The sequence below is a fragment of the Salvelinus namaycush genome, chromosome 23, assembly GCF_016432855.1.
Source record: "Salvelinus namaycush isolate Seneca chromosome 23, SaNama_1.0, whole genome shotgun sequence".
Taxonomy (NCBI): domain Eukaryota; kingdom Metazoa; phylum Chordata; class Actinopteri; order Salmoniformes; family Salmonidae; genus Salvelinus; species Salvelinus namaycush.
This window is the reverse complement of record NC_052329.1, coordinates 3,895,087-3,913,274: the sequence shown is the minus strand read 5'-3', so window position 1 is coordinate 3,913,274 and position 18,188 is coordinate 3,895,087. Positions and strand designations below refer to the sequence as shown.

The 18,188-nt window shown below is 46.1% G+C and overlaps 1 protein-coding gene across 1 annotated transcript in view; it reads left to right on the top strand.

Moving 5' to 3' along the window:
* Nucleotides 1-17,005: 17,005 nt before the first annotated feature.
* LOC120018872 (integumentary mucin C.1-like) overlaps nucleotides 17,006-18,188 on the top strand; it is a gene marked incomplete at both ends in the record, with an annotated part of 2,713 nt that continues 1,530 nt past the window's right edge. The window contains one exon of the mRNA XM_038962091.1: nucleotides 17,006-17,058. Coding sequence (XP_038818019.1) covers nucleotides 17,006-17,058 — 53 coding nt within the window. The remainder of the gene's footprint in view (nucleotides 17,059-18,188) is intronic.

Genomic DNA, 18,188 nt, shown 5'->3' with positions numbered 1-18,188 from the left:
CTCCTGGAGCGGTCCAGCCACCACCAGCCTGAGGAGAGACACATGGAACGAGGGGTTATTGCGGTAACCGGGGAGCTGTAACCTGTAACATACCTCGTTCACTCTCCTCAGGACTTTAAATGGCCTCACAAACTGCGGACCCAGCTTCCGACAGGGCAGGCGGAGGGGCAGGTTTCGGGTTGAGAGCCAGACCCGGTCCCCCGGTGCAAACACCGGAGCCTCACTGCGGTGACGGTCTGCGCCAACTTTCTGGCGCAGTAAGGTGCGCTGAAGATGGACATGGGTGGCGTCCCTTGTCTCCTCCGCACGCCGGAACCAGTCGCCCGCCACAGGAGCCTCGGTCCGACTCTGATGCCAAGGAGCCAGAACCGGCTGATACCCTAATATACACTGGAAGGGAGAAAGGTTAGTGGAGGAGTGGCGGAGCGAGTTCTGGGCCATCTCTGCCCAGGGCACGAACGCTGCCCACTCCCCCGGCCGGTCCTGGCAATAAGACCTGAGAAACCTACCCACATCCTGGTTAACTCTCTCCACCTGCCCGTTACTCTCGGGGTGAAAACCTGAGGTAAGGCTAACTAAGAAGGCACAGGGGTGGAGCTTCGGTGGCGTACCTGAGCACTGAGAGAGCACCGCTCCTATCCCAGCCTCGGATAGTAAACATAGCACAAAACATTTCAGGAAAATTCTTGAAGATCTTTTGAAGTTACATAAAAACACTTTTCTGACAATTAGAGGAGTTTAGAAAAAGTAACAATGCATATAAACAAATTATTTTCTTTCCACCTTCACTATGAACGCCAAAGAGGATTCCGGATGGGCCAACACGGGAGCTGAGGTAAACAGAGCCCTCAGGTAACTAAAAGCCCTGTCCACCTCAATTGACCACTGCAAGCGCACCGGGCCCCCCTTCAGCAGTGAGGTAATGGGAACCGCCACCTGACCAAAACCCCGGATAATCCTCCGGTAGTAGTTGGCAAACCCTAAGAACCGCTGCACCTCCTTTACCGTGGTGGGATTCGGCCAATTACGCACGGCTGCAATGCGGTCACTCTCCATCTCCACCCCTGAAGTGGAAATGCGATACCCTAGGAAGGAGACGGACAGTTGGACGAACAGGCATTTCTCAGCCTTGACATACAGGTCATGCTCCAACAGGCGACCAAGCACTCTGCGCACCAGGGACACATGCTCAGCGCGTGTAGAGGAATATATCAAAATGTCATCAATATACACCACTACACCCTGCCCATGCAGGTCCCTGCAAACCTGGTCTACAAAGGCTTGGAAGACTGATGGCGCATTCATCAACCCGTACGGCATGACGAGGTACTCATAGTGCCCAGAGGTGGTACTGAAAGCCGTCTTCCACTCGTCTCCCTCTCGTATATGCACCAGGTTGTAAGCGCTCCTGAGATCTAGTTTTGTGAAGAAGCGCGCCCCCCCCCCCCCCCCCCCCCCCCCCCCCCCCCCCCGTGCATTGACTCTATCGCTGTGGCTATGAGCGGTAGCGGGTAACTATACCTCACAGTGATCTGATTCAGACCCCGATAGTCAATACACGGGCGCAGACCCCCCTCCTTCTTCTTCACAAAAAAGAAACATCTCGGAGGCGGGTGAAGTGGAGGACCGAATATACCCCTGACGCAGGGATTCGGAGACATATGTTTCCATAGCCTCCGTCTCTGCCTCTGAGAGGGGATACATGTGACTCCTGGGAAGTGCAGCGTCTACCAGGAGGTCTATCGCACAATCGCCCCGTCGATGAGGTGGTAATTGAGTCGCCTTCTTTTTGGAGAAGGTGAGAGCCAAATCGGCATATTCAGGGGGAATGCGCACGGTGGAGACCTGGTCTGGAATCTCCACCGTGGTAGCATCAACGGAAACTCCTAAACACCTACCTGAGCACTCTCGTGAGAGCCCCCTGTGGCCAAGAAAGTGGGGTTATGACAAGCTAACCAGGGTAGGCCCAGCACCACGGGAAACGCAGGATAGTCAATAAGGAAGAGACTCATTCTCTCCGTATGATCCCCCTGCGTCACCATGCCCAAAGGCGCGGTGACCTCCTTAATCAACCCTGACCCTAATGGTCGACAATCTGAGGCGCCAACGGGGAAGGGCACATCCACGGGAACAATAGGGGTCCCTAAACTATGAGCTAATTACCAGCCGCACCTGAATCTACGAGCGCCTTATGCTGGGAATGTGGAGAAAACTCAGGAAAAGTGACAGACACAAACATATGTGCAACAGAGGGCTCTGGGTGAGAATGGTGCCGGCTCACCTGGGGTGACGCCAGAGCACCCTGCCTGCTGCCTCGATCCCCAGAGGAACCAACCTGGCACCGACCGGCAGTGTGACAGATGGTGCAGATGGTGCACGAGCGGGAATGTATTACTGCTGAAGTGAAATCCATCCTCTTTTGGGGAATGCTGCTTTTTAGTTAGCTTTGCGACAGTATCAAAAATAAATTTCGGATTGTTCTTATTTTCCTCAATTAAGTTGGAAAAATAGGATGATCGAGCAGCAGTGAGGGCTCTTCGATACTGCACGGTACTGTCTTTCCAAGCTAGTCGGAAGACTTCCAGTTTGGTGGAGCGCCATTTCCGTTCCAATTTTCTGGAAGCTTGCTTCAGAGCTCGGGTATTTTCTGTATACCAGGGAGCTAGTTTCTTATGACAAATGCTTTTAGTTTTTAGGGGTGCAACTGCATCTAGGGTGTTGCGCAAGGTTAAGATGAGTTCCTCAGTTAGGTGGTTAACTGATTTTTGTCCTCTGACGTCCTTGGGTAGGCAGAGGGAGTCTGGAAGGGCATCAAGGAATATTTGTGTTGTCTGAGAATTTATAGCACAACTTTTGATGCTCCTTGGTTGGGGTCTGAGCAGATTATTTGTTGCTATTGCAAACGTAATAAAATGGTGGTCCGATAGTCCAGGATTATGAGGAAAAACATTAAGATCCACAACATTTATTCCATGGGACAAAACTAGGTCCAGAGTATGACTGTGGCAGTGCGTAGGTCCAGAGACATGTTGGACAAAACCCACTGAGTCGATGATGGCTCCGAAAGCCTTTTGGAGTGGGTCTGTGCACTTTTCCATGTGAATATTAAAATCTCAAAAAAATTGAATATTATCTGCTATGACTACAAGGTCCAATAGGAATTCAGCGAACTCAGTGAGGAACGCTGTATATGGCCCAGGAGGCCTGTAAACAGTAGCTATAAAAAGTGATTGAGTAGGCTGCATAGATTTCATGACTAGAAGCTCAAAAGACGAAAACTTATTTTTTTTTGTAAATTGAAATTTTCTATCGGGATGCACGGGGGATATGGTCACTAGTGCAACCAGAAGGTGAGGCCTCATTTAATACAGTAAATTCATCAGGCTTAAGCCATGTTTCAGTCAGGCCAATCACATCAAGATTATGATCTGTGATTAGTTCATTGACTATAACTGCCTTTGAAGTGAGGGATCTAACATTAAGTAGCCCTATTTTGAGATGTGAGGTATCACGATCTCTTTCAATAATGGCAGGAATGGAGGAGGTCTTTATCCTAGTGAGATTGCTAAGGCGAACACCGCCATGTTAAGTTTTGCCCAACCTAGGTTGAGGCACAGACACGGTCTCAATGGGGATAGCTGAGCTGACTACACTGACTGTACTAGTGGCAGACACCACTAAGCTGGCAGGCTGGCTAACAGCCTGCTGCCTGGCCTGCACCCTATTTCATTGTGGAGCTAGAGGAGTTAGAGCCCTGTCTATGTTGGTAGATAAGATGAGAGCACCCCTCCAGCTAGGATGGAGTCCTTCACTCCTCAGCAGGCCAGGCGTGGTCCTGTTTGTGGGTGAGTCCCAGAAAGAGGGCCAGTTATCTTCAAATTCTATCTTTTGGGAGGGGCAGAAAACAGTTTTCAACCAGCGATTGAGTTGTGAGACTCTGCTGTAGAGCTCATTACTCCCCCTAACTGGGAGGGGGCCAGAGACAATTTCTCGATGCCGACACATCTTTCTAGTTGATTTACACACTGAAGCTATGTTGCGCTTGGTGACCTCTGACTGTTTCATCCTAATGTCGTGTCTTTGACTATGCCAGATTAATTGCTATGACAGGCTATTCTATAAAATAATTTCTTCGTAATTAATATTACCCGATTGAACTAATCATGTAAATATTAATTAACTAGAGAGGGACACCACGAAATAATATTTATAGAGCTGTTATCTTCCGAATAAACTCTTAAAGATTTAGTAATATTTTACATCCATAGCAGTCACATAAATCGTCAGTTTATTCAGTCTCATCTGAAAGTTGTAAGTCCTTGGTTATCTGCAAGAATCCTGGCTAACAAGTTGAATCAGCAATACAAAATTGGGTTTAATTATTTATTTACTAAATACCTAACTAATCACACAGAATCACACATACACAATTAAATCATAACTTGATTACAAAGTGCCGTCATACAGAAAAACGTCCCTAGTGGGCGGAATAGATATGACAGCTTGTTACACAAAGAAAAGGGGCCGGGATTTTAGTGAAAGTGCGGGAGACTGGAACATAGGCGAAGCTGTGTTATCGTAAATACAGTATCTTATGCATTCTAAATTACCGCCCATTTGAAAAGGAAAATGCAATAAATATGTACTCTGAGCTGCGCTTCAGTAGGTTGGTGGTAGATGGACCGTGTCGCCAACCCGAGTCCTCTGTCCTTTGAAGAATGTCTCTGGTAGTCACTGGATACGTTGGAGTAACGTTGTGTGTAGTAGACGGGATACTCGGACTGTCCTTCCTAACCTGCGTTTGTAGCAACTGTTGCTAACTCAACGGCTAGGAGATATCACTTCTGTAGTGAATACGAGTTCAAAGTTCATACCATTCACAATCAAAGTCCATGCTGCTGTTGGCTTAGTTCTGTAGTTATTATCTGAACCATTCTGACACCGGATCGTCATCCTGGTGTGCCCGGAACAGGAAGTTATATTCTTGTCAATGGCTTTTATAGTGGAGGGAGAGGGGTGTGTCTGAAAAGTCTATTACCCATGTCTCTTCACAGGGGCGGGCCCCTAGTTGAGCAGAAGCCCAAACTTATGAAAACACATCTCTCATTTGGAAGCTAAAATTAAATTTCATCTCTTCACAAATAATTTCATATTCAAACATTTGAATTAAACAACAATTCCATGTGAATCCGATACCTCTGACGTTTAGACTTTCCACAGTAGAGTTTATGTCATTCTATCATTGATGAGAATGTGTCAGAGGGCAACCGAACTGACATAATATACCTTAAGTACCACCGCATATGTTCAGTTGGTCGGATTACCAGAATATAGTTCATTTCCCCCAACTTCTGATGTTACCCAGAATCTCTATGTTAACCCATGGGTTTCCTTATGTCACATCAGTTATAGTAGGGAGAGAGAAAAAGGGGGAAAGAGGTATTTATGACTGTCATAAACCTACCCACAGGCCAACGTCATGACAGTCCCCCCATGTTGGGTTCAATCTTGCGATTAACCTGCATGTTGCAAACCAACATACAAATGACCGTGGGTTGTCCTGGTTGTGGACCATCGTTGTGGTCCCCATCTGGTGGTCGACCCGGGTAGGGTTTTTGCGAATGAAGTCCTCTCCATGGCTGGACAGCAGATGTCCAGTTGGTGATCGCTGTTGCAGTCCCCCCTCTGGTGTGGTCGACCCGGGTAGGGTGTCTGCAAATGAAGAAGTCTGCTCCATGGCTGGGCAGCGGGGGTCCGGATTGGGATCGCCGTTCCGGACCCGTCGTCTGGTCGTCCAGACTGGAAGATCTGGGCAGTAACTTAGGCAGATGTTAACAACGCACACACACTCATGAAATATATCATTACATTTCCTCCCAAATGAGCGGCGTTGTGGCACTAACTGATGGTTGTATGGGGAAGTTGTTTATGGCTATCACTTTCTACATGCCGAAGAAAATGAAACAAAATGAATGAAAGCATAAACAAAACAAAATATAGTTATTGGCAAAATAACTTGGCAAAATGACCCTATCATGGCATTGTCTAATGTCATATCTAGGGCTCTTCTAATTTGCGGGGTGTTGGTTAAGGTACTATCCTAAGTTGATAACTATATGATACGTCTACAGCTGTAAGGCACTAGTTTTGGGCAGTCTACAGGGATGACCTATGGACTTCTGAGAAGAAAACTGGTGAGTTCTGTAGCTGTAGAGTTAAAGGCCTCAAAATAAATGTTCAACTTTACTAAGGCTGGTATTTTGCTCGGACCCTTAAGTGATCCTAGCATAAATCCTAATTGGATGTTCCGTTGTACATGTGCGTTTATGCTTACGCAAGCACACATGCCAAGGGAAGGAAACCAAGTATCCTGGCAGATTACAACTTGTTCAGAATGAGTCTGACGTAGTCAGGTAATTTTCAGGTCAATGCCTGGAGGTCAGTCAGAATTGGTGTCGAGGGAGTCTGTAGTGGTTTTACTACCAGTCACTGTCTTCCACTATTGTAGTGGCAGTAGGTATGAAGAAATATACTTCATAGCTATGTTATCCACGGAGGAGCTAACCTCATGACGGAAGTACTGTAAGTATTAGACCAGTCATACGTGGTGTGATCGTGGTTCCTGACTTCTAATAACTTTTTCTCCTGTACGGAGGATTCTATTTATTAGTGGCGTGTGTAACCATTGGATGAGTGCAATGGAGATTCCCTTCCCCGCGCTGCACCCTGAGTGACTCCTATGTTGTTATTATCAATAGCAATTTAACTTGTGAGGTTACTAATCCTCTTACTGAGTGTTGCTGGGCTGACTGTGGTATTGGTACTGGTACTCAAGGGGTCCAGTTGTCCTACCGATTTATTCTGAAATGTTATCCTACAGGAATACATGATTAGAGCATTTTACTAGTTGTCTTGTAGTGACTACTACACATGGCAAGGAATGATTATTGTTGCCATTTGTTTTGGAGGTGGACAAGTCCACTGGACTTCCTTTACGACCAGTGTGGTACACCTCAGTAATATCTTCGATGTGTTCTACGATAATCCCCGTCTAGGGGCCTTTCTGCTCCTCACTGTTCTCAAAGGCAGAGTTTACAACTAGATTTGATTTATGGCGGCCTCGTACGGTGTTGTCCGTAGTCTCGACCCCCCCACCGGCCTCGATAAGGCTCATCATGGTTCTGGGCTACTATTCCCCCCCTTTGTGTCTCGGGACCCCCCCACCAGCATGTGGTGTTGGTATCCGAGGCGCAAACGAAAGGTTCGGACCCTATGTACGAGTTGTCAGTGGCCGCGTTATTATGAGAATGGCTGCAACCTTTCAACCAAATCTCCTGGTGTTTGTGCTTCAACACCCTTAGTGGTTGTCGAGGTCTGTCAGTCACTACCGCGTGTGGCAACCGCTTCAGTACCTGCGAACTGAGACGAGGATATCGGTCTGTGATATCGCAAAGTGTTTCACCAGTGGGAGTCATCGGGTCAGTTGCTGGACTGACGCCATTAGTGTCATTGTAAGGGTTGACAGTCCCCCACAAAGCGGAAGGTGTATCATCGGAAGCAGAGTATACTCTGCGCATCGATGTTTTTCTTGCTGAGACAGCCGCAGTGCTTGCGGAAATGTCCGAAGGGCAAGAGGAGTTCATCTCAACTACCGTATTGCATGACTGCACGGAGGAGGGAAGTAGCTCATTCACAGAGACAGCTGGCTCGAAAGCATGAAAATAATTGTCAATCAGATTGGCTGATGGAATGTGTTGAGATATCGTAATATCTCCTTGGATCGGATTCTGCCCCAAGAGGGTTTTAAACGTCTTTTTCCCAAGGGGTGCTTTTGACAGATATCCCTCGTGACTGACTGTGTTGCAGCTAGCGTTAGGGGAAGACAGTGTGGTCAGTGGAGAAGGCACTGTGGCCTGTGACCATACCTGGTTGGTTTTCCAATCCATCAATGGGAGTAACCGATCCATCAAGTCTGCTCCAAGTAGCAGGGGTACAGTTTCGAGGCTAGTAACATACACAGGGTGGACGAGCGATAAGTCCTTGAAGTGTAGTTTCAGCATGACTCTCAATGTGAGAGGCGAGGTAGTCTGAGTGACCCCTCGAAGTGTAGTATCGCATCGTTCCACTTTTAACCAACGTTTAGTTGGCTTCAAAGCCCTTTTTAGATCATCAAACAATGTTTGAGAGATGAGTGATATTGTCGCACCCGAATCAATTAGCGCATGACAAGTTAAGCAGTCCTCCAGGGCTGTTTCCAGGTATGGTCGTTTCGATTCGTGTTTAGTGGACATATTCCCCACAAAGTGGAGTGGTCTTTCGCTCAACATGATGTTTCAATTCTGTTCAAGATGGAAGCAGATTGACTTTTACGATTTTGAGTGGGCTTGGCTTTAACGAAGCGTTTGACCTTTTTCTTCGCAACCTTTGTATCAGAGTTTATAGACGAAGCCCGTGGGCTTGTTTCTTGGTCAATCGGGCCCTGGATAGGGTCTCGAGTGAAAGCAGGAGGGATTTGAATTTTAACGTCCTTGCTATGGGTGTTAATTCCTGCGGACCTGGAGTCCGGTAATTCCCTGTCTAGTCCTTGTGACTTATCTTTTACCCTTTTCTCAAATGTTTCTCGCTTTAGTTCTTCACCTAGTGGAACTTCTGGGGAACATTGGTCTACGTTTTGATCATACTTCAACCCTTTGTTACCCTTGTGCTCTGACACTTTGTGTGGGTTGGGTGCAGGAACGTAGTGAACAGGTCGATTGTAGCGGTAGTCGTTTTGATGGCGACGTGCTTTACAGTTATTTCGACCGCGGAGGTTATTGGAATCATGGTTTCGTGGTAGAAACTGTTGTTGTGCGTCATCTCTTAACGCTCCAATACCTGATAATGCACCCTCTGACTGGAGTGAGTGCTCCTGGTCAAACTTCAAAACCGAGTGGTCAGGGCTCTTGGCGTTGCGAGCTTTTGATGCCTCAAAAGCTGTGCTTGCAAGCTCTCTGAGTTGTAAGATAGGCAAGCCAATGTGGGCTGCAGTGCCCAAGTAGGTAATGAAGGTGGGATACATGTTCGACAGGAACATTTGTTTAAATGGTAACAGGTCTTCCATGCCTGTTTCAGTGAGTAGGCCAAAGTAAGCTGAACGAAGCCTATGATAGTAAGCTTATGGGTGTTCATTCCGAGCTTGTTTGACCGTGTTAGCCAGTGAGCTATCGTGTTTGCGAGTTGCAGAACCACTGAATTCTAATTTCAAAGCTGTGGCAAGTTTAGCGTAGTCATTTAGCACGTGTTGCTGTTGTAGGCGAATGAACCTTGTCACGTGTCTATTCGACGTTCGCTTCAACAGGTTAACCCTGTCAGAACCCGTAGCGTTCGGGTAGCCATCCAACGCGTCCTCTATGTCAGCTAGGAACGTCTCAGTATCGTTTGGCTGACCTGGAACGGGGTCAAAGGTGGGGAAATACTTGACGAGTTTGTCAAGGTATTCCGCGTCAAGCGGGCGGAGAGGGTGGGCTTTATCCTGTGGGGAAAGTGGGGCCAAAAGGCCAAGAGGAGAAGCCAAGCTTTGGCTTTGTTGGCCAAGAGGCGCCATATTACTCAGTGCCGAATGGCCAAACGGAGAAGACTGGGGGACACCTGACGGAGGCAATGTCTGAAACCTATCGTCTTCACTCCTTTGAGTACCGGGCTCCGGTTGCTTGGATGGATAGTCACGCTGTAGAGCGTGACCCTTCTGGACTTCCTCCAGATGGTACCTAAGGGTGGTATTCTGCTGCATTGCAGAGTCCACTTGAGCGCTTAGAGTACTGATTTTAGACACGTGAGTGTCGCACTTGCTCCTTTCGGTCTCAAACTTATCTGTCATGGTTTGCAAATAGAGGTCTTGAGTACGGAGCGAGAGATTCAGTGATGAGATTTCGTCCGCTTGCTTAGAAATCAAGATTTCCATCTTCATCACCCGAGTTCTCTCATCATTCATTTGTTCAGCGAATTCTATGAGTTCTGCTGATTTGTCATCCAACTTCGTCATTGTGTTCATCAACTGATCGTCTTTGGTCTGCAGAATTTTGAGTAGAACCGTGTTACTCTGAGTAACGTTCAATAAAACTGCCTGCATGTTATCAAATTGTGCGCTCCTATTTGTAGATAACTCAACAGATTTATCTAGTTTGGAGTGGACTACCTCGTATTTAGTTTTGGCTAATTCGAGTTGTTCCTGGAGACAACGATTTTGTTGAAGAGTTTGTGCTCGTTCATCGTCATAAGTATTTGCAATTACTTTCAATTGTTCAGATTTCAAACGCAGTTCCTTCGACTAGCAGAATGTTTTCATTTCCTGCTTTTGTCAATAGTGGCTCAGTTCTCTCCACCTGTCCCCCGATGTTAGCCAGTGAGCTATCGTGCTTTAGCTGTGCACGGTGGTATTGGACCGATGCCACATTTTTATGGCGATACATCAGTGCAAAAGTGGGGAGAACCGTCACAAAGCCTGTGTTTGATGGTTGATTTTGGAGAGCGTTCGCAATTTCGGCTGTTTTTTCGCTAATGGCATAATTAGGGTTGGTATCGCTGCTGAGGTCAGAGATCAATCCTTTTATGGGTGGAGGTTCACTACTTAGCGGAGGAGTGGTGACCACCTCCTTTGATAGCTTGCACATTATTAGAAAAGTTTAGAGGAAAAATGGTCCCTAAATTTATTCAAAGTTTGGAATTCATTGGAAGCTGCAAAGACCAGTTTAATCTATTTATAGATGTTGACGAACTACCAGTACTGTACCAGTAATGTGGAAGTTGGACGTGAATTTATTTACAAAAGCAAATTGAATTAATTAATCAATGCCAATGATTAATCCTACCTGTGTAGGCTATCTGGGTATTAAACTTTAATTAACATGAGATGTGGCTTCATCTAGGTTAATATGAGAAGTTTAAAAGTGTCTCATTTGATTGGAAGAACATTAAATTATGTTCAACAATTTAACTTATTAAATTGAATGAGACGATAATCCATACAATCTCTGTTGATTGGATATCATAAGTGTAAACAGTAGAACAAATGTTGGGCACATTCAACACTGTGGCACTTCTCCCTAAGGCCGAAACCCCATGGGATTCCCGCTGGGGCGGGGCTTCTGTCAGTACTGGATTACCGAATGGGTTTTGAAAAACCAAATTTTACTGATTGATCAATTTAATGACAAATCAAACCTGTATAGGCGATTTGTGAATTAAACTTTAATTAACCTGAGAAGTGCTTAATCTAGGTTAATATGAGAAGTTTAAAAGTGTCTCATTTGATTGGAAGAACATTAAATTATGTTCAACAATTTGACTTATGAAATTGAATGAGACGATAATCCATACAATCTCTGTTGATTGGATATCATAAGTGTAAACAGTAGACCAAATGTTGGGAACATTCAACACTGTGGCACTTCTCCCTAAGGCCGAAACCAAATGGGATTCCCGCTGGGGCGGGGCTTCTGTCAGTACTGTTATAGTAGGGAGAGAGAAAAAGGGGGAAAGAGGTATTTATGACTGTCATAAACCTACCCACAGGCCAACGTCATGACACTAACATCGTTGGTGCCGACGTGGATAACAGTATCTCTATACTCTCTACACTCGACAGTTTTAGCTTTAGCCAGCACCATCTTCAGATTAGCCTTAACGTCGGTAGCCCTGCCCCCTGGTAAACAGTGTATGATCGCTGGATGATTCGTTTTAAGTCTAATACTGCGGGTAATGGAGTCGCCAATGACTAGGGTTTTCAATTTGTCAGAGCTAATAGTGGGAAGCTTCTGCGTCTCAGACCCCGTAACGGGAGGAGTAGCGACAAGAGAAGGCCCCGCCTCAGACTCCGACTAGCTGCTTAATGGGGAAAACCGGTAGAAAGTTTCTGTCGGCTGAATGAGTGACACCGGTTGAGCATTCCTACAGCATTTCCCTCCAGAAGCCATGAGAAAGTTGTCCGGCTGCGGGGACCGTGCGAGGGGATTTATACTAACGTTACTATCTGTACTTACTGGTGGCACAGATGCTGTTTCATCCTTTCCTACACTGAAATTACCCTTGCCTAACGATTGCATCTGAAGCTGGGCTTGCAGCACAGCTATCCTCACCGTAAGGCGATCGTTATCCTGTATATTATGAGTACAGCGACTGCAATTAAGGCATCATGTTAATGTTACTACTTAGCTTCGGCTGTTGGAGGTCCTGACGAACCATGTCCACATAAAGCGTCCGGAGTGAAAAAGTTGAATGAAAAAAAGTTGAGTGAGGGAAAAAACTAAAAATATAAACGGTAATTAAAAAGTAAAAACCGTAAAGTTGTCAGGTAGCAAAGTAAGGTTGGCACAAAACGCACAGCAACACGTAAAAAAGTCTGCAAGTTGTGACCGTAAATGACCAACACAATCAGACTGTACACTGCAAACGATCTCTGCTAGGATACACTTGTGCTACCTCGCTATAACTAGGCAATCAAGGAGGGGAGGACAGTCTTCTGTACTACCACTACCACTACCACTAGGCTTACTACCACTACTACTACCACTACCATTAGGCCTACTACCAATAGGCCTACTACCACTACCACCACTACTACCACTAGCCTACTACCACTACTACTACTAGGCCTACTACCACTAGGCCTACTACCACTAGGCCTACTACCACTACTACCACTACCACTAGGCCTACTACCACAAGGCCTACTACCACAACGACTACCACTAGGCTTACTACCACTATTACTACCACTACCTCTAGGTATATTACCATTACTACCACTACCACTAGGCCTACTACCAATAGGCCTACTACCACTACTACCACTACTACCACTAGGCCTACTACCACTCCTACTACTAGGCCTACTACCACGACTACTACTACCGCTATGCCTACTACCACTACCACTACTACTACTACCACTAGGCCTACAACCACTAGGCATACCTCCAATACTACTACTACAACTAGGCCTACTACCACTACCACTACTACTACCACCACTATGCCTACTTCCACTACCATTACTAAAACTACCACTAGTAATACTACCACTACTACCACTACTACTAACATTACCACTAGGCCTACAACCACTACTACCACTACTACTACTACTACTACTACCACTAGGCCTGCTACCACTACTACCACTACTACTACTACTACTACTAGTACTACTACCACTAGGTCTACTACCACTAGGCTCACTACCACTACTACTACTACTACTACTAGGACTGATAACACTACTACCACTACTACTACTACTACTACTACTACTACTACTACTACTATTACTACTACCACTAGGTCTACTACCACTAAGGCTACTAACCACTACTACTACTAACACCACCAAGCCTACTACCACAACTACTACTACCACTCGGCCTACTACCACTACTACTACTACCACTAGGCCTACAACCACAACTACTACTACAACCACTACTACTACTACAACTACCACTATGCCTACTACCACTAGCCCTACCACCACTACTACCACTACCACTAGGCCTACTACCACTATGCCTACTACCACTAGCCCTACTACCACTACTACCCACTACCACTATGTCTACTACCACTAGGCCTACTACCACTACTACCACTACCACTATGCCTACTACCACTAGGTCTACTACCACTACTACCACTACCACTAGGCCTACTACCACTAGCCCTACTACCACTACTACCACTACCACTATGCCTACTACACTAGGCCTACTACCACTACTACCACTACGACTAGGCCTACTACCACTACTACCACTACCACTAGGCCTACTACCACTAGGCCTACTACCACTACTACCACTACCACTAGGCCTACTACCACTAGGCCTACTACCACTACTACCACTACCACTAGGCCTACTACCACTAGGCCTACTACCACTACTACCACTACCACTAGGCCTACTACCACTAGCCCTACTACCACTACTACCACTACCACTATGCCTACTACCACTAGGCCTACTACCACTACTACCACTACCACTAGGCCTACTACCAAAAGGCCCTACTACCACTACTACCACTATCACTAGGGCCTACTACCACTACTACCACTACCACTAGGCCTACTACCACTACTACCACTACCACTAGGCCTACTACCACTACTACCACTACCACTAGGCCTACTACCACTAGCCCTACTACCACTACTACCACTACCACTATGCCTACTACCACTAGGCCTACTACACTACTACCACCACCACTAGGCCTACTACCAAAAGGCCTACTACCACTACTACCACTATCACTAGGCCTACTACCACTACTACCACTACCACTAGGCCTACTACCACTAGGCCTGCTACCACTACTACCACTACTACTACTACTACTACTAGTACTACTACCACTAGGTCTACTACCACTAGGCTCACTACCACTACTACTACTACTACTACTAGGACTGATAACACTACTACCACTACTACTACTACTACTACTACTACTACTACTACTACTACTACTACTACTACTATTACTACTACCACTAGGTCTACTACCACTAAGGCTACTAACACTACTACTACTAACACCACCAAGCCTACTACCACAACTACTACTACCACTTCGGCCTACTACCACTACTACTACTACCACTAGGCCTACAACCACAACTACTACTACAACCACTACTACTACTACCACTACCACTATGCCTACTACCACTAGCCCTACCACCACTACTACCACTACCACTAGGCCTACTACCACTATGCCTACTACCACTAGCCCTACTACCACTACTACCACTACCACTATGTCTACTACCACTAGGCCTACTACCACTACTACCACTACCACTAGCCCTACTACCACTACTACCACTACCACTATGCCTACTACCACTAGGCCTACTACCACTACTACCACTACGCCTACTACCACTAGGTCTACTACCACTACTACCAATACCACTAGGCCTACTACCACTAGCCCTACTACCACTACTACCACTACCACTATGCCTACTACCACTAGGCCTACTACCACTACTACCACTACGACTAGGCCTACTACCACTACTACCACTACCACTAGGCCTACTACCACTAGGCCTACTACCACTACTACCACTACCACTAGGCCTACTACCACTAGCCTACTACCACTACTACCACTACCACTAGGCCTACTACCACTAGGCCTACTACCACTACTACCACTACCACTAGGCCTACTACCACTAGCCCTACTACCACTACTACCACTACCACTATGCCTACTACCACTAGGCCTACTACCACTACTACCACTACCACTAGGCCTACTACCAAAAGGCCTACTACCACTACTACCACTATCACTAGGCCTACTACCACTACTACCACTACCACTAGGCCTACTACACTACTACCACTACCACTAGGCCTACTACCACTACTACCACTACCACTAGGCCTACTACCACTAGCCCTACTACCACTACTACCACTACCACTATGCCTACTACCACTAGGCCTACTACCACTACTACCACCACCACTAGGCCTACTACCAAAAGGCCTACTACCACTACTACCACTATCACTAGGCCTACTACCACTACTACCACTACCACTAGGCCTACTACCACTACTACCACTATCACTAGGCCTACTACCACTACTACCACTATCACTAGGCCTACTACCACTACTACCACTATCACTAGGCCTACTACCACTACTACCACTATCACTAGGCCTACTACCACTACTACCACTACCACTAGGCCTACTACCACTACTACCACTACCACTAGGCCTACTACCACTACTACCACTATCACTAGGCCTACTACCACTACTACCACTATCACTAGGCCTACTACCACTACTACCACTATCACTAGGCCTACTACCACTACTACCACTACCACTAGGCCTACTACCACTACTACCACTATCACTAGGCCTACTACCAAAAGGCCTACTACCACTACTACCACTACCACTAGGCCTACTACCAATAGGCCTACTACCACTACTACTACTAGGCCTTCTACCATGACTACTACTACCACTATGCCTACTACAACTAGGCCTACTACAACTACCACTACTACTACTACTAGTACTACTACTACCACTAGGCCTGCTTCCACTACTACCACTACTACTACTACTACTAGTACTACTACCACTAGGTCTACTACCACTAGGCTCACTACCACTACTACTACTACTACTACTACTACTACTAGGCCTGCTAACACTACTACCAATACTACTACTACTACTACTACTACTACTACTACTACTACTATTACTACTACCACTAGGTCTACTACCACTAAGGCTACTACCACTACTACTATTAATACCACTAACCCTACTACCACTCGGCCTACTACCACTACTACTACTACTATCAATAGGCCTACAACCACAACTACTACTACACCTACTACTACCACTAGGCCTACTACCACTACTACTGCCTACTACCCCTAGGCCTACTACCACTCCCACTACTACTGCAACCACTACTACTACTACGACTACCACTAGGCTACTACCACAGCTATTACTACCACTAGCGCTACTACTACAACCACTACTACTAGCGCTACTACCACTACTACTACCACTACCACAATGGCTACTACTACCACTACTACTACTACCACTAGGCCTACTACTACCATTAGGCACTCTTCTACTAGGCATACTACCACTAGACCTACTACCCACTACTACTACTAGGCCTACTACCACGACTACTACTACCACTAGGCCTACTACAATTAGGCCTACTACAAACTACCACTACTACTACCACAACTGTGCCTACTTCTACAACCATTACTACTACTACCACTAGTAATGCTACCACTACTACCACAACTACTACCACTACCACTAGGCTTACTACCACGATTACCACCACTACCTCTAGGCCTACTACCACTACTACCACTACCACTAGGCCTACTACCAATAGGCCTACTACCAGCACTACCACTACTACCACTAGGCCTACTACCACTACTACTACTAGGCCTACTACCACGGCTACTACTACCGCTAGGCCTACTACATTAAGCCTACTACCAAAACCACTAGTACTACTACCACTAGGCCTACAACCACTAGGGATACCTCCAATACTACTACTACAACTAGGCCTACTACCACTACCACTACTACTACCACCACTATGCCTACTTCCACTACCACTACTACTACTAACACTAGTAATACTTCCACTACTACCACTACTACTAACATTACCACTAGGCCTACAACCAACTACTACTACTACTACTACTACTACTACCACTAGGCCTGCTACCACTACTAGCACTACTACTACTACTACTACTATTACTATTACTACTACCACTAGGTCTACTACCACTAAGTCTACTACCAATACTACTACTAATATCACTAAGCCTACCACCACAACTACTACTACCACTAGGCCTACTACTACCACTACTACTACTACTACTACTACTACCAATAGGCCTACAACCACAGCTCCTACTACACCTACTACTACCGCTAGGCCTACTACCACTACTACCACTACTACTACTACTACTATTACTTTTACTACTACCACTAGGTCTACTACCACTAAGGCTACTACCACTACTACTACTAATATCACTAAGCCTACCACCACAACTACCACTACCGCTACTACTACAACCACTACTACTAGGGCTACTACACTACTACTACTAATACCACTAGTGATACTACCACTACTACTACTACTTCCACCAGGCCTACTACTACTAATACTACTACTACCAATAGGGCTAATACCACTACCACTATGGCTACTACCACTACTACTACTACTACTACCACTAGGCATACTACCACTACTACTACTACTACCAATAGGGCTACTACACCTACTACCACTACTACTACTACTACTACAACTAGGTCTACTACCACTACTACCACTACCACTATGGTTACTACCATTACTACCACTAGGCCTACTACCACTAGGGCTACTACCACTACTACTACTACCACTAGAACTACTACCACTACTACTACTACTACTTCCACTAGGCCTACTACCACTATTACCACTACTACCACTAGGGCTACTACCATTACTACTACTACTACTACTACTACCACTAGGCCTACTACTACCACTACCACTAATAACACTACTACTAATACACTACTACTACT